Below are 24,243 nucleotides of genomic sequence, written 5' to 3' on the forward strand. Positions count from 1 at the left end.
TGCACTTCGTGTTTGACATTGTACTATCAAATGTCAAGCATTTGCCACTTTATAATCTTTACATGCACTCGTTGCTACATCTGCTCATTCATTCATATTATCAGTGTGGAATTCTTTGTTTCCTATTAAATTCACACCACACCTTCTATTTTTTCTGTACTTAACATATATATGTATATATAATTTTTACGTCATCTTCTTTGTCCCTTGCCTGAAAATAAATAATATTTAATTAAAAACTGTTACTTTATCAATTGATTAGAACGAGTATTGCAAATCAAACAAAAAAGAAAATTGCATTTTTTGAGAGTAAATAATTCACAGATTGGCTACCACCCATGCACGTTCTCTCTTCGAATGCTTTGGTAAACAAAAAAATATTCTTAATAAAATAAATTGATACAAATAGAATTGTTATAGTTTTATTTTTTATTATTTGTTCTTTATGAGAGCGGAGCAGAGATAATTTATGGTTTATTAGCTCAACGTTACTTAAATAAACAGATGTTTAGAAGTGTTTTTTGTTTTATTGTGTTCAAGGGGCACTATTAAGTTTTTTATTTTTTAGTTGCAATTGAGCATTTCATTAAAACACAGTGTTAGAAAAAGTTGTTAAAAATATATATAAGGTGAGTGGAAAAAAATATATTTATGCAATAAGAAAATTTTATTTTAAACATTACAAAAATTAAATTTCCAGGTTAAATTAAACAATTTTTTATTATAGAATTAAATTTATTTAGCGGTTATTAATTTTGTGTTTGAATTATCAATAATTGCCGACAGGATACGGTTTTTTATTTAAAGCTGCCATATTTATACAAAATGTCTTCAAATAAATATATGGCTCTCTTTGCATTCCGTTATTCTGCTAATAATGGAGCTGCCAAGCTTGACTTTATTGTATGTTTACAATATATTGCTTCAAAATTGCAAAGGCAAGAAAAAATCAATTTAATTTAAAATATTTTTTCTTAATTTTAGTTTCCATCATGGTTGCAGTTAAAGAAGAAGATTTCGGCACCATAGTCGATCCCATGACTAAACAACCCACCAAAGTACGTCGCATTACTCTATCCAATGATCGTCAAATGTCGGTACAGCTATTAACTTTGGGCGTCAATATAGCCAGTGTTCGTTTGCCGGACAAAAAGGGTCAAGTTGATGAATTATCTCTAAGTTTTGATAATATTGAAGGTTATATAGCAACACAACCGGCCTATATTGGCGCTACTATGGGTCGTGTAGCAAATCGTGTGGCCAATGGTCGTTTCACTCTTAACGGCAAAGAGATACAGGTTACCAAAAACTTTAAGGATAAATATCAATTACATGGTGGCTTCATTGGTTTTGACAGTGTCATCTGGGAGGTGGTTAAAACTCTGCCGGATGGTGTTGTCTTCAAACATGTTTCGCCCGATGGCCATGAAGGCTATCCGGGTGAAGTAACCTGCACCATAACATGTACTCTAAACGAGGCCAATGAATTTCGCATGCAAATTGAGGCAACCACCAATCAAACAACCTGTGTTAATGTTACAAATCATGCTTACTTTAATTTGGCTGGTCATAATTCGGGAAAACTGGGTCTAACTCAACACACCGTTATGATAAATGCCGATAATATTGTGGATACAGACTTGGATCAAATACCTACGGGAAAATTGGCCCCAGTAGCCAATACTGTGTATGATTTGAAGACACCAGCTAAAATGGCCGATCGCTTACCCTTGTTTAAAGATAAACCCATTAATGGCTATGACAATTGTTATTGTGTTAATTTGGATGGTAATAAGACAACACGCATAGCTCGTGTAGAGCATCCCGAGAGTGGTCGTTGGTTGGAGATTTTAACCAATCAGCCAGGTGTACAGTTTTATACTTCAAACAACTTACCGGATGTTGAAAATGGTGCTCCGGCTTTAGAGGGTAAAGGGGGAGCCCGTTATGTCAAACATGGCGCCTTCTGTTTGGAAACTCAAAAGTATCCCGACTCCATGAATCATGCCAATTTTCCCACAATATTTTTGAATCCTGGTGAAAAATATTATCATGATGTAGTCTATAAATTTGGTAATTAAATGTAAATGAATACAAATGTATAAAATGTGTACAACAAAAGATTGTTATTGTAATTGTAAGAATAAAATATGATAGTGATTTAAAAGGAATTGCGCTGAAGTACCAGAAGACCCACCGAGTTCGAAATCCAACACGAAATTCATATAAATTCGAAAGTTTTCGATTCGACAAGAAATGGAGTTTGTAAATCTGAATGTTTTATTTGCCAATTTATAAGAAACTACCTTTTTATCATTTATTTACATACATATGTATGTATTTTTCTTGCAAAAACATTTAAATTTTGAATAAAATTAGTTTAAATTATCTTATTTTTTCTATTTTTTGTTTCTTTTATTCACAACAACCAAAATGATATACCACCTTATGACAATAGGTCTGCTTTGGCCCAATAAACACACATGGAAAGTTTGAATTATTCATAGCATCAGGGTATTTTTGTGTTGCCAAACAAAAAGCTCCATATTGGGCATATACCCCTCTTGATTTACCAATTATAGGCTCTACCCCGGCTTTATCAATATCAGGCCAATCATTGCAAGTATGGAATTGAACCGTGGGCTGATTACTTGAAACCTCCAAAAATCTACCAGTACAGGGGTGTATAACTTTGGCAATAGGCTTCATAATGCCATCACAGACACCTTCTATACAATAGTTATGGTCAAAACCTTTGATAGCATGACTAAAGAACTTTTTAAGGCGTTTTCCTAAATTAACATATTTCCTCAAATCGTATGGTGTATGCTTGACAGGCATTAAACAGCCAGTTGGTATTTGCTCATTGTCACAATCAATAATTTTATTACTTTTTATCATCATATTATGCTGGTAGAGGCCTTCTTTTCTTGCATTATGACCAGCCAGATTTAAATACAAAAGATTCGTTATATTAACAGGAGTTTTTCGATTTGCTTTAGCTTCAATACACACCCCAAAATTATTATCATCATCTAAGGTAAATGTTATATTGGTGGTTAGTTGGCCAGGGTAACCTTCTAAACCGTGGGGATTTATATGCTGCATAACAATGCCATTATCATTCTCTTCAATTACTTCCCAAATCACACTATCGAACCCTATAAAGCCACCATTTACTTGATGTTTGTCTTTCCAGTTTTTACTGACACAACATTCTTTTTCATCCATTGTGAATTTACCCTGAGCCACACGATTTGCTACTCTACCAATTGTGGCTCCTATATAAGTGGTTTTATTGTCTATATAACCCTGGACATTATCAAAACCTAAGCAAATATCTTCAATATTGCCATGTTTATCGGGGCATTTAATCATTTGTATTACTGCGCCCCGTGTCAAGACAGCTACCTTCATATTGTTGTTGTTGGTCATAACATAGCGTATAACATCAACTGGCTTGGTGGTCAGTGGATTTAGGGCTGATCCAAAGTTGCATTTGTCTATTCTTAACATTTTTATGGTGAATTTTTAACGAGTAATTTAATAGATACTGATTGATTTTGCTTTTTATTGAATAATTTTGATGTTTAGTTTTAAATGTATTTTAATACCCTACCCCCAGTATTTAACTTTTGTATGAAATTTTTCATGATCCTAGATTTCGTAGTTATGTTTAGAACTCTTTTTTCTGATAGATGGTAGGTAGATGTATAAAATACAAATATTCCAAATAATCCAAATATATTAATAGGCGAAAATCCCAAAAAAATTCTTAGAAATTTTTATTTTTTAGTATTTCATTAGTATATACTTTTATTTACTTATATTAACATAAAACCAATATCACCCTTTTCATGTTAGGCAATTATTTGTGCAAGTAAAATAAAATAAATTTATTTTACAAAATTGTTTTACGATCGTGTTTCTTAATTAGTGTGTTGGTCCTCTTTTGAATTGTCATTAAAACATTAATTTCTTCTTTTATATAACAAGAAAGTGTGTTCCGTAAGTACAATTATAATTTTTTAATAAAATATAAATATTTAAATATAACGGCTTATTTCCCCATCACAGTACAATAGCAGATTTGTTATATTAAAAATATAATTAAATCATCTGGCACCTTTGCAGTAAATAATCAACAATTGAAGTGAAGACAATAACTTTTTTCATTTAAATACCGCTAAATGTGTGTCAAATTCTCGAGAAAATGTTTACATTTATGTAAAATTTAGATACTTCTAAATACTTGATATTAAATATTTTTCAAGTATTTTTCTTAATACTACACAATACCTATCGGAAAATATTGAGTAGGTACTTTTGTATCTCAAAAAATCAGTCAGTTTACTACAATACATTTTACTGCAAAATCGCTAAATTGCTATCACTGCACAAAAAGTCACTCAATTAATCAAGGCGAATTAACTATTAGGTGGTGTCTATAGCACAGTTGATTATGTTTTGCTTTAGTTGTTCGTGCTGTCAAATTCTCTAGTCTTTATTGTGGCGATACAAAAACAACAGGCATACTTTGACAAATCAAACAACATAAACAAAAACAAATTGCAAGTGGTTTTTGTAAATGTTATGCTTGTTGTAGAATCGACACCGTCTAGCAATTAATCGTCTTCTTCACATTCGCTGAATTTAAGGTGTCATTAACTAATAAAAGTGCCAAAATTAAGCAGAAATTTTTCCACACAACAACAAAGCTTAATTTGTTTATCAAACAAAACCAGCCCACTCGCAAATTTCTTTGGTTAAACGCGTAAAAGTAAAAGGCTTCAAAGTGTTGAACTTACCACAATTGTATTTGCAAGCCAACTCAGGTTCGTCAAGAAGTCAAGCGACTAGCAAAATGCCCGTAAGTAAAATAAATAAAAATATATATGTACATACAATGTATATATGCAAAAACTTAAAAAGGTCAAGATGTTTTAGCATGCTTAATTAAATGGCATAATTTGCATTGTTTAATTTTAGGTGCATGAATTTAAAGTGGAGATGACTTGCTCTGGTTGTTCCGGTGCAGTGGAAAGAGTATTGGGCAAACTAGGAGGTAAGGATTGTAATAGTTTTAAAATATTTACAAGTGGTTTAAGATGAAAGTTCTAGATATGGACACGTCAATGCAGATAAAAGTTACATATTGTTTTTGCAATTAACCCAGTAACATTTTTATTGAAGGTTTTAGTAAAAAGTGAAAATATGTAACTGCTTTTCTAAAAAAAAATACTAACTACTAGTTTCTGTAAAACGAACTTTTTTATTGAGTGTCACAAATTTTATTAAAATCGGACTATCGGTTTAGAAGTTAAAGATTTATTTCCATTTGTTCTCGAACTGTTAGCCGCAGGGTAAATGAAACTGGTATTGGTTGTTATCGTCCCGCCAAAAATTCTTATTTCTAAAAAATGTACTGCTCGTACGGTTTCTGCCAAAGAACATTTAAACTGGTCTCTTTTCGGATAAATCCGAAAACTGGACCCCAACTACACAAATAACAATCAAGTTTGGCGGTGACAATATCATAGATATTTAATGATAGACATTTCAACGACGTATGTAGTGCCATAGAAATTCGGACCAACAATGGTCAAAATCAGGAGTTTTTAAATTTCTAACAACTGCTATTTGATGAAGGTTTGTTTTTTAAGTAGTTTAGAACATAGAGACGAGACACAACAACTATATTCATTGAATAGCATGTATCATGATAAAAATATAGAAGGTAGTTTCAATCAAAAATTTTTTTTTAAAATAAGGTTTTTTGAAGTTTCCTTTTTTTGCGAGCATTATAAAAAGCGTTGCCACACTCCAAAAAATGATTATGATTTTCGAGAATTTTTTTACAAAAAATGTGTAATTTAATTTATTATTTAAATAAAAATGTATTATGTTGTGTTGGGAGTTATTGATTCAATTCCTAACGTTCGATTACTTATTAAAACACGTTGACTATTTTTATATATATGCATTTTCTTCATTTTTTTTATTACTATGTAAATATTTTATATCTTTTAAATGGAGGTTTAATTATAAGAGACAAGTAGCACACGGAAGAATGTAGTTTCAAGATCTAGCCGAGCACTCTCAGGAAATATAAAAAGTCTTTGAAATCGGATGGAAAAAAAAATCGCACGCGTTTAACAAATTTACATGTCGAAGGGTCCCATAGCGCCGCCATTGAAGTATTTGTGGGGTTCATTTTCAAATCTTAAGCTCGAATATTCCTTGGGTACGCCGTTTAGAAATACGAGATTTATTTCCAAATAATTTCGATTCTACTCCAGTGTGCATAGTTAATGGATTATGATCGGTAATAATCGGTGATATATATCCCAAAATATGTTTATATAATAAATAGTATTTTGAAGTTACCTTGTGTTCATTGGGACAGCATTCATATCCAATCTCACACGCTTTGTTTTAACTGAAATATTACTTTTAACTAAATGGTCGGAGCACACCATTGGCTGTTTTGGCAAATCTTCTTCGCAAGTTTTACATATATCCATAAACTGTTGTTGTTGTTGGGTAAATATTTTTTTTATTTTTTTTAATAATTTTCAAATTAATGAAAATTATGTATTCCCAAAGGGAAAATTTGAAATTGATATGGCATTACTATTTTAACGAAAACGTCAAAATCCTTATGCATGTCAGACGTAGAATTTTAAAAAATAAAGAGAGAATGAAACTACCTTCTATTTTTCTACTATGGCATGTATTTTGTTGTTGCAAGAGCTAGGTTTTAGACAACAGACTCAGGTCTTTTACAATTACGGCTCATCACTATCAGCCCAATTATGAAAAAAAATTCACCGGGAGTTTTTTCCCCTTTTCGTTTTTTTTAACATAGAATTTGAATAGAAACAAGTAAGAGAGCTATATTCGGCTGTGTCGAATCGTATACACCCTTCACCAAATTATACTTCAAAATAAAAATTTTAAAAATTTTTAAGTACAAAATTTATTTTTTTAGCAGTTTCTTTAATTTTTTGGAAAAATTGGTTATTTTAAATTTTAATATTTTTTTTTTAAAAATTTAAAATTTTTTTATTGTTGAAAATAAAAATTCGGGTTAAAATTTAAATTAATTTTTCCGATTTTGACCCATTGTAGGTCCAACTTACTATGGTCTTATATACGTCGTTGTAAAGGTCTTTGAAATATCTATCATTAGATAACCATATTGTCTATATTAATGACTTAATAATCCAGATATAGGTCAAAAATAGGAAAAAAATCGAGGTTGTCGTGGTTTTTTTTCCTCATATCTCAGCCATTTGTGTACCGATTTTGCTGATTTTAAATAGCAAACTTTTCGAAAGCATGTCAGAATTATTGAAAATTTGGATCCCGAAGATATCAGAGGTCTTTAGAAAATTGATTTCAACAGACAGACAGACGGACATGGTTTAATCGACTCCGCTATCTATAAGGATCCAGAATATATATAATTTATAGGGTTGGAGAAGGGTATAAAAAGGAGAAAAGGAAAAAAACTCCTGGGGAGTTTTTTTATAATTGAGCTGTATGTCTAGACATCAATTGAACAGAAATATAACTTTTAAATCACAAAAGGTAAATAACAATGCAAATATTATTTTTCTTTAAAAAAAGTATTTTGACCTATATCTGCTGTTGTTACTAACTGATAACAAACACGTACCGCAAAATGTATTAACTTTATCGCTTAAAGAATATTTTCTTTGCTGGTTTTGGTTAAGAATTGTTATCTTGGTTTTGTTTAGTTTTTTTTTATTATTATTCACACACATTGTGCATTATTTATTTAATCATGATATATTACGTTAACAGTAAATATGTTTTTCTTATTTTCGCAGATAAAGTGGAAAAAGTAAGTATTGACTTGGATGAGAAAACTGTGCTGGTTACCTCGAATCTATCAGGCGAGGAGCTATTAGAGGTCATTAAGAAAACCGGCAAATCGGCTCAATATGTGGGTGTGAAAGAATGAAACGAAATGTTTTGCAAATTTCGCAAAATAGCTAAATTAAAATTAGAAGTTTAAAAAACTTTTCTCTTTTTTTTTCGTTAAAAAAATATAAATTATAAAACACTACTTCTACTATACTTTTTTTTAAATAATTTACTCTCTATATAATTATGTGCAAGCAATTTACTTTATTTTAATATAAAATATATATTTATAACTGCATGTATATTGATTTTGTTATAAAAATTAATTAAAAACGTATTTTTTCTATATTTTTTTTTTACTTTCAAACACAATTTCCAAGAAAATACATGTTTAGTATCTTTACAGTTTATTAGTTATGTAGTGTCATGGGATTTTTTAAATTCCAATTAAAATTTAAAAGCAATTAGTTTAGAATTCTTTGTATTTAAATACGAAATGCTAAAATTCAAAGAAAGTATTTAATTATATATTTAAAAATAATAATTTTTGTTTCATACATTTTAACATACAGAAAACTGCTTATGAAATAAGGAAGTTTAATTTTTTTAATTTGAATACAATTCAAGCTAAAAAGGTATTATAAAATACATATGTATAAATATTAAATATTCACAAAACGTTTAAGCCAATCACGATAAGGGCGAAATGATATATCTCGTTTATATTTCTTTTTGGATAAAATATTTTTTCAATTAAAAAATATTTTTGGTGAATATAGAATTTAAGAGTAAAAAAACTTTGATAAAAAAATGTTCATTGCAAAAAAACGGGGTTAAAAATATTATGCCCGAATTTGTCCCTTTGTGGGTCGAATTTCTATGATGTTATATACGTCGAAAGGTCATTGAAATGTCTATCATTAGATATCCATATTTGTCTATGTTAAAGACTTAGTAATTCAGATATAAATAAAAAATCGAGATAGTGGGACGATTTTACCGAATTAAAATAGCAACCAAACCATGTATATATTGATGTATCAATCATGTATATATGTAAGATATTTGGGGGCTTTAAAAAGTAGATTTCAACAGACATACATACGTACATGGCTATATCGAATCCGCTATCTTTAACGATCCAGAATATAAATGTAGTTTATGGTATTGCAAATGAAAAATGAGGAAATTTCAAATGGAATGGCAATGTATATCGAATCTTATAGATAGCCATGACCGTCTGTCTGTTGAAATCAACATTCCGAAATCACCAAATAACTTAAAAACATAATTGATTCATAAATACATCGGATATAGTCCTGGTTCGGTTGCTTAATAAAAACAAAACTGGGTGAAGAGGGAAAAGGCTGGATAAATTGGAAGAGATGTTTAAACTCTCTGAGCCGGAAAAAGGATAGAAATAAAACAAATTAATTAGGATATTTTCTTTATTAACTTATTTAGTAGGTCGAGTTAATACTTTAAGTTTTTAAAGGAATTATTAAATGTTTAACATTAAAACTCCTAAGGATATTCATATTAAGAGAAAATAATGAGAAAATAAATGAAACAAATTTCCGGAAATTAACAGTTTTCAATATTTACCAGGGGGTTACTCCCTAATTCGATTCGAAAGGAATGGAAAATTTCCGGGAAATTAGGAACCCTATGCAGAATAAATAAAATTAATTTTATATAAATTTCTCGCCACTTTAATAGTTATTTTATATAAATATATTGCGGAAGTCTACTATAAAAGGATATCTACTTTTATAGTAGACTGGCTACGAAAGCAAACGGAAAATTAATTTTAAAAGTTGTTATAAAAAAAATAATTTTTAATATTTTTCATAAAAAATAATTCTCCGTTTCTCGTTTCTCGTTTCTGATTCAGGGTGGAAAGTTTTAGCTTAAATCGAAAAGATATAAACATATTTTAACATAAATCACAAATAAATATCTTCTTTTTTTATTAGCAAACAATTAAATTTTATAAATTCCCCCGGATTTTTACAATTAAGTAGATGAATTAAAAAAAATCAAAAAATCATGCCAAAAAATTTACACATTTAATGGATTTATTTACATAAAACAAATTACTTTACAAATATAAAACCACTTAAAATAAATATAATAAAATTATCCCGTATTAGTCATATTTACATCTTTAGTCTTTATGATATGTTTTTACATAAAAAATTCTGAATATTTGCGACTAAAACATGGGACCGAATTACCGCATCGATATTGAGTCAAATGTATCGTTAGAAATTTAGTACATTTTATTATAATTTCGATATCGAATTTATTTTTCGATTTGATAGAATATTCGACCACGAATGTGGTAATACGGCTCCTGTAAATCTGAATAGTACTGGAACATAAAATAGTTTGGCACAATAAAAGCTTTGTTCCAGTATTAGAATACTTGCAGGGTTTACAAGAAAACCTTCCTGTACTTTTCGGACTAGTCCTCACTAAACCTGTAAATCTGTCCAGTTCGGGAACATAACCAATAAAAATACAATACAATTATGTCAAAACAAAATAATCTTTTGAACTTTCTAAAAGCTCTCAAAAGTTACAATTTTATTCAATTAATTAGTTTTTAATAACAAACAAATAATAATTATTACAAAGATTATGATCGATATATGATATACAGATATAAAAATAAACCTTTAAATGTTTCAATTTTTATTAATATTAAAAATAAATATTTAATAAAAGCAAGCAACATTAAATGAGTTTCATTTTCAGCTAGTGGGCAGAAGAATATTTATTTAACAAGTTGTTCCAATTTATTTACCCGCTCATTGAGTCTATAAATCATCATTATAATTTTTGCCATATCATTTTTAAGCTCCTGTGAAGGTGAATTACTTCTGGAGCTAACATTTGTAATCTTGGAAATCGAAAAAAAAAAGTAAGTAATTTATAGGTTTTAAATGTCTTCAAGAACGGAAATAAATAATTGTTTAACTAACGTATTAAAAAACTAACCTAGACACCCGAGATATAATGCAAATCTTTAAAATAAATTTATAATTTTCTTTTAAAATTATTAAAAAAAGGATTTTTAATTTTATTTTTAATTAATATTTATTAAAAATAAAGTAATACATTCAAAGGTTTAAAATATTCCTAAAATGTCGTCCAATCAAGCGAAATATATAAAATCTAATTTATATAATACAAGAAAATTATAGAAGAAAAATAATTGAAACATTAAATTTACCACCTCTTTAAAAAGATGAAGCTATATAATATTGGTTTATATTATATGTATAAATTATCTTAAGGTGGTTAGTCCAGTCCTTTAATTATATTAATAAATTAAAATATTATTTAAAAGAAAAATAATTAAAAATATTTCGAACTAGCATTCGAATTATTCGCTAAATGTTGCTTATTTGGTGAATTGACATAATCATCGAAAAAGCTACTTTTAGTTTTAGGGAAATTTAGCAAGGAACTGCTATTAGAGCTTAAACTGCCTGAAGTTGAAGACGAGCAGTTGGTAGTGGAGGGAGAAGATGTAGTGTGGTTAATGGAGTGTTTAGTATATTCACTTTCAAGCACCTGGAAATGTTCATCACGATTATTATAGGCCATCGATTGTCTAGGATCAATAATTATAGATTGATCGCTGGCATTTGTGGTGGTTATGTTGCAGGCCGGCGATTGTTGTTCGTGAGGCACAATGCCACTTTCATTTAAAGTTTCACGTGCCACCTTAGCCTCGTACAGAGAAACGTCATAAGTATGTAAGTTGGATTTCCAAACTAAAAGCTATAAAGAAAAAGATAAATTTTTGGAATTGTTTATTTCTTTCATTTACTCACCTGTCTATCTTCTCCTGCCGAGGCAAATTGTGAACCATCTTGACTAAAAGCCACCGCTGTTACCTTTCCCGTATGACCCGTCAAGGTATAAATCGGTCTACCCTCCAATAGATCTAAAATCTTCATTGTCTCGTCATCACTACCGGTCAGCAAAAAGTTACCATTTGGATGAAAAGCCAAATCATTAACTGGTCCTACATGTACTTGATACAATTGTATCAATTCTTGAGCCACTAAATCAAATATCTTAATACGATTACAAGTCATGGCTACGGCCACCACTGTGCCATCCGGATGCCAAGCCACTTGACGTCCCATGCCCTTTTCCTCTGTGAAGCAACGTATACATTCGCCCGAGTTGACATCATAGATACGCAATGACTTGTCATCGCCACATGAAGCCACCATTTGTCCGTTAGGACTGAATTTCGCTGCTCTTACCCAATTGGTGTGACTAGCGAATGAGGTAAGGAATTTCTTTTGAGCCACACGCCACAATTTCAAAGTTTTGTCGTCAGAAGCTGTCACCACCATTGTGCCCGATGGATCAAAATCAACCGATCTTACTGGTTTGCCATGAGCTAAAAATTCTCCCGACACTCCTCTTAATTTGGGTTCCCATATTTTTACTGTCTTATCTTTGCTACAAGAAGCCACCAATTTTGATTTGGGTGACCAGCTGACACCATAAACACTATCATTGTGGGCCGAAAACCGTATACATCTAGCCGCTTGTTTTAAATCCCACAGAATAACAGAGGAATCTAAAAAGCGACTGAATTTAATAAAAAAAAAATCCAATTTTGCCTGTATTACAACTTACCCAAAGAACTGGTTGCCACTTTAGTGCCCTCCGGATTAAAACGCACCTGCGTTATGGCTTGACTATGTCCTGTAAAATGTCTTTCTAGACAAGGATCAGCAAATTGTTCATTATTTATCATGTTTTGTGGATTTTTTTAGACGAAAGTATTGATAGTTAAGAATTGTTTGTAATTTTTTTCCAATTTTTGCGCTTTGTTGAATGCCTGTCAAAAAATAAATCCGTTTATTTTAAATAAATAACCGAGAGAGGGCGCTGAGAGATCGGGGTATAAGTTACCAGATCTTATGTTTTAATAAGACATCTTAACCCCTGTCTCCACGAGTAATTTTATTTTTAAACATAAAAAATAATGTCGCCAGAATAACGGAACTTTATTTCCAACCTTGTATTTATGTTCAAGGGAAAGAGAAATTACAATTTTGTTTTGTAATTTCTCATATTTAGGACTATTTTTAACTATTACTTAGCGTAATTTATGTTTTTAACATTATTACTTTTGTTCTGTTTTTGCAAATTGAAAACTCTTTGAAAAATGCAAAACAAAGTTTGAACAATTATTTCGCAATATATGTGCAAATAAATATGTAAATGAAGGAAAATAAAAATTTTATCATGCTGAATTTATTTTTTTTTGATAAAATTAAAAATAAGTTGGATTTACTAATAACTCTAGGTGGCATCACTTTTCTCCAAATCATATGTGTTTTTTTTTCTTTTTGCGGCGAATTGCGACTGTCAATTTTGACATTTGATATAATCGTTCACAGCGAATTTAATTCCCATACGAAGTCACTGCAAGAGCCAATTCCAGGCGTATTTAACAAGGTGACAGCAGTGGCGAATTGAAATAAATACAGGCGAATTCACTTATTTTTTATATATAGAGTTTGACATACGGACGTACGGGCGAATATTTTTTATATATGCAGTTTGACATTTGTACGAGCTATTTCTATAATCAGCTGTGCTGCCGATGGCACCTTATTAAATGCACCTTGAGCCAATTTTTGCATACTGGGCTCGATAAATAATAGGAAAAAACATTAAATTGTTATAGAAATTTGGGATTGGCGTAGGCTTTACCTGGAAAAATGGCTTCGCTTATATTATTGAGGAATGTGCAAATGGCAAGTAAGTAAAATTGACAAAACCCCAGAGTTTCCAAACGCAAAATCGCTACAAAAAATGGAAACAAAAACTTATGTAACGTGTTTGTGGGCATAAAGAAAAATTTAAGTTTTGAACAGAGATAACTTAATTAAAATGTATTTATTTTAGAGCAACAAACCAATGGCGCCTTGGGTGTATTGTGCTTGCGTACCGCCAACTATTCATCCGACAGTCCACGTCCCCTGAAGACCACCAACTTGGGTGCCATGAAACGCGGTACCGGTGGTCGCAGCAGTTTCAACGGTATTGTTGCTACCGTTTTTGGTTGCACTGGCTTTTTGGGCCGCTATGTTTGCAACAAGTTGGGTAAGTCTGGTACTCAAATGATTTTGCCCTACCGTGGCGAAGATTCCGAAGCCATTCGTTTGAAGGTGTGCGGCGATTTGGGCCAGGTTTTATTCCAATTCTATCATTTGTGCGATGAGGAAGCCATTCGCAAGGCAGTCAAGTATTCAAATGTTGTCATCAATTTGGTGGGTCGTGAGTACGAGACAAAGAATTTTAAATTCAATGATGTTCATGTGGAAGGTGCTCGTCGTATTGCACGGTAAGAGTGAATTAAATATTTGGTTACAGAAATGTAAAATATTTTTTAATTTTCTTTAGCATCTGCCGCGAAGTGGGTGTTGAACGCTTGATTCACGTTTCCGCATTGAATGCTGATCCCCATCCCAAGAGTCACATCATTGATGGCGGTAGCAATTTCTTGCGCAGCAAATACTGGGGAGAACAAGCCGTACGCGAAGAATTCCCTGAAGCCACCATAATCCGACCATCGGACATTTATGGTTCTGAAGATCGTTTCTTGCGTTACTATGCCCATATCTGGCGTCGCCAATTCCGTTCAATGCCCTTGTGGTACAAGGGTGAACGTACCGTTAAACAACCCGTTTTCGTTTCCGACGTAGCACAAGGTATTCTTAACTGTGCCAAGGATCCCGATACCGCTGGCAAGGTTTATCAAGCTGTGGGGTAAGTTTTTGTTTTCATTAAAGATGTACAAAATATTATAAATTTCACAAATTTTCTTTTCCAGTCCTAAACGTTACCAATTGAGCGAATTGGTGGATTGGTTCCATCGCCTTATGCGTAAAGATGAGAAATGGTGGGGTTATCAACGTTACGATATGCGTTTCGATCCCACTTTCGTGCTAAAAACTAAAATGACCGAAATGATCTGCCCCAACCAACCTGTGGGTGGTTTACATTTGGAGCGCTTGGAAATGGAGTGCGTTACCGATAAGGTGCTCAACAATGTGCCCACTTTGGAAGATTTGGGTGTACAATTGACCCCTATGGAAAATCAAGTGCCATGGGAGTTGCGTCCTTATCGCGCTGCTTTGTACTATGATGCCGATTTGAATGAATTCGAAACACCAGCACCTCCACAAACAATTGCACCACGTGATGAACAACGTTTGTTCGCATAAAATAATCATCAACGCCACCATTACTTAAGGTCTGCTGCCAGTGCCGGAGGAGAAGATACCACACACCACTTTGATATGAAGAAGAAAAGTCGTTCGGTACGTTGGTGGTGGCCGGTTCGTCGTATGAAGGAAAAACGTTTACGTTTACGTGAACTATTATTTATCGTTTTGGTGGTGCGTTCGTTGTGGTATGGTGTGTTTAGTGAAGAATATTTAAGTGAAATTGAAAATTTTATAAACAATAGCGAAGATTGTCTGGATAAAAATCCAAAAAATTTAATTTAAATCATAATACAAATCTAAATAAATATATAACAAACAAAAAAACTGAGTGTAACACTCAAAACTCTATAAGAATATTTATTTTTTTATTTTTAAACTGTTCACCATGTGTGGTGTGGATATATATGAGTTTGTCATTCCATAAAGTAGTGATGCACTTTATGATACCAATTATTGATACCAATTATATTTTCTTATACCCTAAAAAATGTCCATATTATTACCATCGCCAAATCTGATTGTCTTAATTGTGTATTTGGGCTCCAGTCTCTTTCCCTTCGGCCGTTTTACAAATGTTCTCCCATCTGTGACTCTTAAATTACATTTGGATTCATACGAAAAGTATTTAATTTCTGTCTCGAACAGTTTAAATGTTCTTTGGCAAAATGTATACGAGTAGTAAGCTTTCTTTTTAGAAATAGAGGTTTTGTTGCTGGGCGATATAAACCAAAACTGGTCTCATTTGCTCAGTGGATAACAGTTGAAGGACTAATTTCCAATTTGGGATTATTAATAATCTTCCGGGAATTATTTTTCGCAATTTCTTAAACTCTCTTGCTATTACATTATCTTGTCTTGGAGTAGTTTTACGAGTTCTTCCTAACAATCTTCCTCCCATATTAATTGTGTCATTCGGTATGTAAGACACCAAAGTATTTATCACAGACTGACATTAGTATAAAGTCTGAGTCCTCATAAGACGATCTAGCTATATCCGTCCGTCCATCTGTATGTTGAAAACACGATAAGGCATAAACGAAAGCAACTAGCTAGCTGTAATTTTCCACAAATACTACAATATCCGTCAATGATGTTACCATACAAATATCATCCCGGAAAACTGTTTGAGCAGTCATAAATATGTGGATTATGCGGCAATCCTGATAAAATTGTTCACAAATTTGTTCTAAGTGCTCTGAAATTATACTGTAAAGTGTGGCGAAAATCGGGCAACATTTGTGCCTAGTCCCCATACAAGGACCACCTCAGAAAAGGACTGGTTGAAAACAAGTAAGAATCTTAGATACCCTTCACCAAATTATACTTAAAAATTCATTTTTAAAATTTTTTCTTTTCGAAATTGTTTTTTGATTTTTTTTAAAAAGTTTTTTAATTTTTAAATTTTTTTTTTTTTGTAAAAATAATTTTTTGACAAAAAAATTTTTGATGAAAAAAAAATTCGGGTTAAAAAATATTTTTCCCGATTTTGACCCATTGTAGGTTCAACTTACTATAGCTTTATATACATCGTTGCAATGGACTTTAAAATATCTATCATTAGATATCCATTTTGTCTATATTAATGACTTAATAATCCCGATATAGATCAAAAATAGGCCAAAAATCGAGGTTTTCCCGGTTTTTTCCTTATATCTCAGCCATTTGTGGGCCGATTTTAAATAGCAACCGAGTCGGAAGAATTCCCGACATATTGATGTATGAATCATGTTCGCAAATGAAAAATGTAGAAATTACAAATGGAATGACAAACTTATATATACCCTTGCCACTCATGGCGAAGGGTATAAAAACTGTCAAGAGGGGCATCCAGTGGATTAAACGGAATTCGAGATATACTGTTATTTCGGAAATAGAGGAAACTTTTAGAAATATAAATAACGGTATATCTCGAAAACAAGAGCCAACCTAAAAAAACGGTTAGCACTGGATTCAGCGTACTCGAATTAGTTTAACCCGCCGGGTGCCCCCCTCAGAAAAGGACTTCAACATTCATAAATGTCTTATAATTCCACTTTGCTAGTTGAAAAAAAACTGTCAAGCGGGGCATCCAGTGGATTAAACGGAATTCGAGATATACTGTTATTTCGGAAATAGAGGAAACTTTTAGAAATATAAATAACGGTATATCTGGAAAACAAGAGCCAACCTAAAAAAACGGTTAGCACTGGATTCAGCGTAATCGAATTATTTTAACCCGCCGGGTGCCCGCTTGATAAAAAAAAAATGTCAAATTCGAGCAGAGTGTTATTAATATCGTGATGAAATTGTACATAAACAAGTTTTATATGAACCCAAATCTTTCTACCAACTTTTGTGAGGATCGGTCCCATGTAACCCCTATATCAGAAAAATATTTTATTGTCAATAAATAATTTATACTCGTATATAGTGATACATTTCGAAATAAGAAATTAATCACTCTATCAAATTCTGTACAGTTCGGCCTCATAATTATGTTCTGTTATATTCAGCAAAAATTCCAAATTTTGATACTAGTTTTAAATCCGATTTTCATTTTGGAAAAATGCTGTCAAAAACTTTTATCAGGGGAAAAATTAAAAACTTAATTCACTTGTTTTTTAACATTGAAAGTTTGTTTTCATCTTTATTTCGTTAGAAATTCATAATGTAACATTAATTGAATAATTCATTATTCATACGGTGCATAAATGTTTTAAATTAAATATTACTTTATCCATGTAATACATTTAAAAAGTAATATACATAAATACATACTAGTTTATGTTTATTTTTGTTCGTAATACTAGTGACTAAAATATTTTAATAATAAGTATTGTGTATTTAAATTTTAAATTAAGTACCGAACTTAGTAAATAATAAACAACTTATTTTTTTAATTAAACAAGTTTTAAAAGCTTAGCTAAAACTAAAAATTAAAGTACAATCATAAAAAGTAATAATAATAATAATAAAAAAAATATTTATTAATTTAGATTTATAAAATTATAACTGAGAAAATTTGTAAAAAAAAAAAAAAATTAAAACTTATAATTTTTATAACAATAAATCACTTTTCGAATTAAATTCATTTCATTTCGGTTGACTATAAAATTTGTATCCAACATACTTAAGCACTAATAGAAATTTATTAAAACTGAAATTAAAGGAAGATTTATTTTTTTTAGGAAATTATACTGTAATAATAATAATACGAGTCAGTAGTCTTTTGTCATAATAAAACCAACTCGTTTACTAAAGTAGGCAAGCCATTATTATTATTATTATAAAGGTGCTATGAATAGGGTTTTATGCTAAAATATTGATAATGTAAGGAGGTGGTGGTTATAAGGGGCAAAACAATTATAAATAATGTGCAGAGATGACAAACAACAAAGGTATGTCGCAACCACAAACACTATTCACTGCTCTTCACATTGTCAGTTTCTGTTTTCCCTTGGTATTTGTGGTCCTTTAGCTGCTTCTGATCATCGGCTGGCTTGTTGCTATCTGCAGAAGCCTCTTCTTCGTCGCTTGTGGCTGCTGTATTGAGATCATGCTCAAATTCATCAAACTCATTATCATTAGCCTCATTGTCCAAGGGCTGCCAGGCGTTCAAGGCCTGTAAATCAAATTGTTTTGGTAGCTCTGTACCAGTTACATCTCCCAGACGCACTCTTAAGCGCTGTGATATACCTTCCAGTTCGGTAAATTTACGTTTAATAGCTTGTCCGAGATTTAAATGCGTCAAATCTAAAGTTTGTTCAAATTGATCGATTACAGAATCGACTGAAGATGCGCTTGATGTAGAAGCTGTAGCTGCCGCAGCTGCTGTTGTGTTAGCTGTTATTGCATGGGGTATTTCCTCCAAAGGTTGACAACGCACTAACAACTGGCCGTTAATGCGTCCATTAAAATCGACTATATTAAAGGTGCCAGCAATGTGTAGACCTCTTACAAATGCACTTAGATCAAGAGCTGTTAATCCAATAATGGCATCTTCCATGGGCGTAGGTTGGCTGCGTCCTTGAGCCATGTCGAGTGAAGATTTTTTCAATACTTTTAGAATGAACAGTTTTTGGGGCTAAAAAGAAGATGGGGCAAAAAAAATACACAATTTAGTTTTTTTAATTTCTTATATATTTTTCATTCATTTAACTAAACAAAGTCTTCAAGAAACTATATCCATCCTTTCAACTGCACTTGATTAAAGAAACCAGTTTACACATTCAGATTTTCTCATAAATTTTGACAAATGTTGCCATCTGAACCTGATCAGTAGTTGCCAATAGTACTGAAATATTGTAAGAGCGACATCCTGTATGTCATTCCATCTGACCTCGACAGACTATTCAATGGAATGCTCAGAAAATATTCCATTAAATTGCGGTCACAGAAGCTATCAATGACAACAACAAAATTCTAAAATTTCAAATAGTTTGCAGCAATTACCCAAGTAAATCCGTTCAATTTTGGCACAATTAACAGTTAACAACCTGTTGCACTAATAACAGAAGTTCGTTTCGAAATTGTACTGAACTAGGGTTCCTAATTTCCCGGACTTTTTCCTTTCCCGTGAACAAATTAAAAAAATATTTTCTTCCCGGGATTTCCCCGGAATTTTTTAATACTAAATTAAACCAAAAACCTTTAGCCCAATTATGAATAAAAAAATTCCGCGGAAGTTTTTTCCCATTGAATTTGAATAGAAAAAATGAGAAAAGGGGAAAAACTCCCTGGGAATTTTTATTCATAATTGGGCTGCTCATTTTCTCTAAATATGAATATTCTTTAAAGTAGTAATGTTAGGCACCATTAAGAGCATAAAATTTCTATTTGATTCATACTTAATGAATTCTTCACCTGTGGCTTGAGTTGAGTGAACAAATTCGGTTATTTCAACCGTAATACTTCTTTGCCAACTGACTATCTGTTGCTAAAACCGAACAAATCTATGTATATAATGGAATAATTCAATTAGCAACAAATTTGGCAACCGCTACGAATCTGAATAATATTGTAACTTTAAGAAGAAAACTTATAAAGAAATCTCCGACAAACATTTTCCGAAAATTTCAAAAAAATTTTTCCTGGAAAAAAATATTTGAATGAAAATTCATTTTTGGTGAAAGTGGTTTGAAATGTCTATCATTAGATATCCATATTGTCTTTGTTTCTGCTTGGAAAAGCACTCAGGGTATGACCCCTACCTCATGCAATGCATTGTGTTTGGAACTAGCAAAATATGTTATGGTGGGAGGATAGAGGGAGTTTCTATATTGAAAGCGATACGAAGGACTACAGCAGGACTACACCACTGCAATCACGCATAAACTACGAAATAGAAACAAGGTCCTCAAAGCACTAGCCGGCAGTACTTGGGGTATGGACAAAGCAACCTTGCTAGCTACCTACAATTGGTCGGTCAGTGGTCAACTATGCTGCTCCAGTGTGGTCGGCTTCGTTGAGTGATACTCAGTGGAGAAATATTCAAAGCAGTCAAAACGCAGCCTTAAGGACCGTCACAGGCTGTCTTCAAATTACCTCCGAACACCACCTTTACGAGGAAACTAAGGTTCTACCGGTCAAGGAACACAACATCATGTTGAGGCAACAGTTCCTTCTGGGATGTCATCGGAGGAGTCATCCAAAACTTCAACATCACACAATTGGAGTCTCTCTCGAGGCATATCAGACAGGACCTACGGAAATACGAGGAGAGCATACTGAGGTATGTGAAGGATCCATTTGATCACCGATCGTATTTGACAACTTTGAACGACATTCACAGAGACGCCATCAATTCCGCGGTAGCAGGATACCGTATGAATGTCGTAATTGGATGTCGCCCACCACCGATAGCAGACGCCGAGAAGATTCTGCTGCGTGGAACAAGAGTCGTTCTGGCACAACTTAGATCAGGATGGAGCAACAGACTTAATGTCGTTTGGTTCCGCATAGACCGTGCCGCCCTTAACTTATGCCTAGCATGTGGTCAGGGTACTCATGACACCCTCCACTTATTTAACTGTTCAGCCAACCCTACTTCACTCAGTCCTATGGATGAGTCCATCCTGTTGAAGTAGCACAATTTCTTGGACTTGAACAACAACATGCAGAACATCCAGATTGATTATTGTAAAATTGTTCATGCTGCTACAACAACAGCAACTACAGCAGGAAGCTGTAATCGACCACAAATAGATAATCCTTTGCCGAAAAATGCGGGTTTCGGGAACAAGTTCCAGAGTACAACAGTCCATTGTAGTAGCGGCAGAACAGTGAAACCCAACCCTACTGCCATCGATAAGAACATTCGCCCTCTCCTGTACGCGGTAGAGTAACTCCCAAACACATTTCGAATCATCGGCCCATACATGAGAGTTGTATTCGATATTTTGTCGGATATATTTGGTGTAAATAGTAAAGATATAAGATCGAGTGAAATATTTCATACACCGTTTTAGAAAACATGAATGCTTCCTTCGACACTTGAAAAATGTGTTTTGTTCAGTAGGCAACGCACTTAATACCCATGCCTAGAACATCAAGAGCTTCTGATTCTTTAATATTTACACCACCCATAAAAACGGATGAAGCAACATGATCTGTCGTGCGTTAACATTAAGTCTTGCGTGCATTAAAATCGACTCTATTCAGAGATTGTCACAAGATCTTGTTTAAACGTAACATTCATGTTTTGCATCATTGCCCCACTCTCCAGGAGGCTTCGTCTATAATTGCTATCATCTACAAAAAAATAGATAGGGTCATTTAGAGAGATAAGAAAGAGAGTAGGAGAAAGGGCGAGGCCTTGCGGTACCCCTGAATTGATCTTAGACACGTTTGATAAGATTACATCTACTAGAACTCGTATAATGCGATCTCTGAAAAGGCTCAATACAAATCGAGATAAGTTATTACCTACACATAAAAGCGCATCATTCCAAGCCCTATCGAACGCCTTAGAAATAACTAATGGAACGACACTATTTTTCCGATAGGAAGGGAAAAATTAACTATACACTCCATAACTTTGGAAATTGCAGAACAAATTGCAATTGGGCGATAATTTTCAGGGTTGTTAGCCTCTCCCTTTTAGGAATTGGCGTTACATTTGCAACCTTATGGCTGCACGGTATAAAGTGCTGAAAAGGTAAGATGAGTTAGCGTCGAAGAACACTGCTTCAGTGCTAAGACCTTTTTACTGAAATGCTGTGACAGGGAAATTAGGCAGTTTTGAATTCTGTCATTAGTTTTTGAACGTTTTTCTTTATTTGGAACAATCATTGTGGCGGGTATTTTCTGCAGACAATAGTACTTCAAAATTTCACTATTTTCCTCGATAGTATAGTGGTCAGCATCACTGTCCGTAATTTTTATATTCAACTTCATATTTCACTTAAAAAAAAAGAACTATACTTACAATTTTCAAATAATCTATGGAAGCGGCCAAACGAAAACGCTGCTGCCACTGTGGCTGTGTAGATTTCTCCACTATATTGGTGGCAAATACCATGCCCTCATGAGATTTGTATGTTGGATATTGGCCCTCGTCAGCTTGGAATGTAACATAACAACTGGGTGCTTCATTGGGCGGAAAACGCTTAGAGGCATTGCGCTTGGAATAGCCTTTTTTAGCTTTCGAAGCTGGATTTAACGGAAGACCTATGGCCTTTTGTATTTCCAAAGAGAATTTGAAAAGTTTAACGTTCGAAGGTTTTAAAGGTGTTAAAGCAGTGGCTGCACTCGAGTGTTTAGCATCGACTGCTGTTAAGGATGGTGGAGGTGGAGCCCTGGCCGGTTGACAATCGGTCGCTGTTGCAGGTGAGGTCATAAGAACTTTTTGTAACATGTCCAACAAATCCGAGGTTTTTTTAATTTTTGCTGCCGATAAGGGTGCATTGGCATTGGAAAGACTTTGTTTAGCCGCAACATGAGTTTTCGAAGTTGTGGGTATTTGTAAAGGTTGTAATTTGGTTATGAAATCCTTATCTTGTATTAAATTCTCGGTAAAAGTAGTTGTTGTGCATAAGCCTCTTGATTCTTTAAGGTTTTTAATTTGTTCATCACTGCCCACAGCCAGTAAGCACTTAATTTCGCCTACATTTAAGCCTGTTTGGCAATTGATAATGGGAGACCAAGCATCTATGGATATAACAGGCAGCTAAAATATAAAATTTAAATATTAAATTTAAAACATTTCATTTCATATATTCTACACACCTTTCCTTTGCACAAATGATTTGTTATGGCTGCATCTCTGTAGGCTATAAAAAACTGATGCAAAGGCATGCGTACCATACCCACAGGTTGTGCATTTTCTTCCAAATTACCATTGCCATCATCAGAGCTCATGCGCTGCCACAGCTCCAAGTTTAAGTATTGTTTGTCCACACGTTGTAAAAACTTTTCATCGTTGATAACGGAGAATTGCTACAGAAAATGAAGATTTATTATTATTAATTTTTTAAATTGGATTTTCAATTTTATACCTCTTGGTAATTAAATTTGCTACATTCATCGGCTTTTGCTGTGGCCGGTTCGTCCAACCAAAAGCGCCGACATATTAAAATTGTTTGCGGTTGCAGGGAGATTTCCAAGTTTCTAGTTTCATTGGCACTTATAAAGCCTTTAAGTAAGCGTATCTTAGAGGTTTCATCATCAAAATTTGTGGTTTCAAATTTAACATTGTTATTTTGTGCAGAGGCTGGAAAGAGAAAATAGTTTTTATATAATTAAAAAGTTAGGGGCTAAGCTTAATCTAATATATTTATCCTTCAGCTTAGTATACTTGAAAATTTTGGTAATAAACAGGTTTTATTATTATTAAATTCTCTATATTTATATGCTTTTGACCTTCAGTCAAAATCTTATTGTTCAAAACAATCGTGGTTCTGTCATAGTTCCTTGTATGAGAGGAATTGTTTAAAACAATTGTGGTTCTGTAATAGTATTTAACTTAGTTCTTTAACAGTCCTTGTATTGGATTAACTGTTTAAACCCTGGTGGTTCTTTAATAGTCCTTGTATTAGAGGAATTGTTTAAAACAATCATGGTTCTTAAATAGCCATTGTATTAAATAAAATGTAGTGGT

The 24,243-nt window shown here is 32.8% G+C and overlaps 6 protein-coding genes across 8 annotated transcripts in view; 3 read left to right on the plus strand and 3 right to left on the minus strand.

Moving 5' to 3' along the window:
- Positions 1-345: 345 nt before the first annotated feature.
- LOC135955280 (galactose mutarotase-like) lies at positions 346-2,393 on the plus strand. Of its 3 annotated transcripts, none has more exons than XM_065505622.1 (2): positions 346-365; positions 985-2,393. In XM_065505622.1, exon 2 carries the CDS (start codon positions 993-995, stop codon positions 2,079-2,081), a length of 1,089 nt encoding a protein of 362 aa, XP_065361694.1. In that variant the 5' UTR covers positions 346-365; positions 985-992; the 3' UTR covers positions 2,082-2,393. The 3 variants fall into 3 exon arrangements, with proteins under 3 accessions (XP_065361694.1, XP_065361692.1, XP_065361693.1); XM_065505620.1 differs by lacking the exon at positions 346-365 and adding an exon at positions 475-629; XM_065505621.1 differs by lacking the exon at positions 346-365 and adding an exon at positions 797-903.
- Positions 2,394-2,415: 22 nt separating this feature from the next.
- Positions 2,416-3,516, minus strand: LOC135955679 (galactose mutarotase-like). Its single transcript, XM_065506037.1, has one exon. It carries the CDS (start codon positions 3,514-3,516, stop codon positions 2,416-2,418), a length of 1,101 nt encoding a protein of 366 aa, XP_065362109.1.
- Positions 3,517-4,641: 1,125 nt separating this feature from the next.
- Atox1 (Antioxidant 1 copper chaperone) lies at positions 4,642-8,230 on the plus strand. The gene is made up of 3 exons (XM_065505446.1): positions 4,642-4,870; positions 4,990-5,065; positions 7,857-8,230. Exons 1-3 carry the CDS (start codon positions 4,865-4,867, stop codon positions 7,988-7,990), a joined length of 216 nt encoding a protein of 71 aa, XP_065361518.1. The 5' UTR covers positions 4,642-4,864; the 3' UTR covers positions 7,991-8,230.
- Positions 8,231-11,203: 2,973 nt separating this feature from the next.
- On the minus strand, positions 11,204-12,769 carry Poc1 (Proteome of centrioles 1). The gene is made up of 3 exons (XM_065503791.1): positions 12,562-12,769; positions 11,739-12,502; positions 11,204-11,685 (listed from the first exon to the last, which is right to left on the minus strand). The coding sequence occupies exons 1-3, from the start codon at positions 12,680-12,682 to the stop codon at positions 11,257-11,259; spliced, it is 1,314 nt and encodes a 437-aa protein (XP_065359863.1). The 5' UTR covers positions 12,683-12,769; the 3' UTR covers positions 11,204-11,256.
- Positions 12,770-13,329: 560 nt separating this feature from the next.
- On the plus strand, positions 13,330-15,521 carry ND-39 (NADH:ubiquinone oxidoreductase subunit 39). Its single transcript, XM_065503323.1, has 5 exons — positions 13,330-13,362; positions 13,562-13,695; positions 13,843-14,281; positions 14,341-14,706; positions 14,771-15,521. The coding sequence occupies exons 2-5, from the start codon at positions 13,656-13,658 to the stop codon at positions 15,162-15,164; spliced, it is 1,239 nt and encodes a 412-aa protein (XP_065359395.1). The 5' UTR covers positions 13,330-13,362; positions 13,562-13,655; the 3' UTR covers positions 15,165-15,521.
- Positions 15,522-18,389: 2,868 nt separating this feature from the next.
- LOC135953226 (uncharacterized) overlaps positions 18,390-24,243 on the minus strand; it is a 30,888-nt gene continuing 25,034 nt past the window's right edge. The window contains exons 3-6 of the mRNA XM_065503008.1: positions 23,642-23,856; positions 23,373-23,582; positions 22,573-23,313; positions 18,390-19,230 (exon numbers count right to left, since the gene is read on the minus strand). Of these exons, the coding sequence (XP_065359080.1) occupies positions 18,565-19,230; positions 22,573-23,313; positions 23,373-23,582; positions 23,642-23,856 (1,832 nt within the window). The 3' untranslated portion in view covers positions 18,390-18,564. The remainder of the gene's footprint in view (positions 19,231-22,572; positions 23,314-23,372; positions 23,583-23,641; positions 23,857-24,243) is intronic.

The sequence above is a fragment of the Calliphora vicina genome, chromosome 3 (genome assembly GCF_958450345.1).
Source record: "Calliphora vicina chromosome 3, idCalVici1.1, whole genome shotgun sequence".
NCBI classification, from domain to species: Eukaryota; Metazoa; Arthropoda; class Insecta; order Diptera; family Calliphoridae; genus Calliphora; species Calliphora vicina.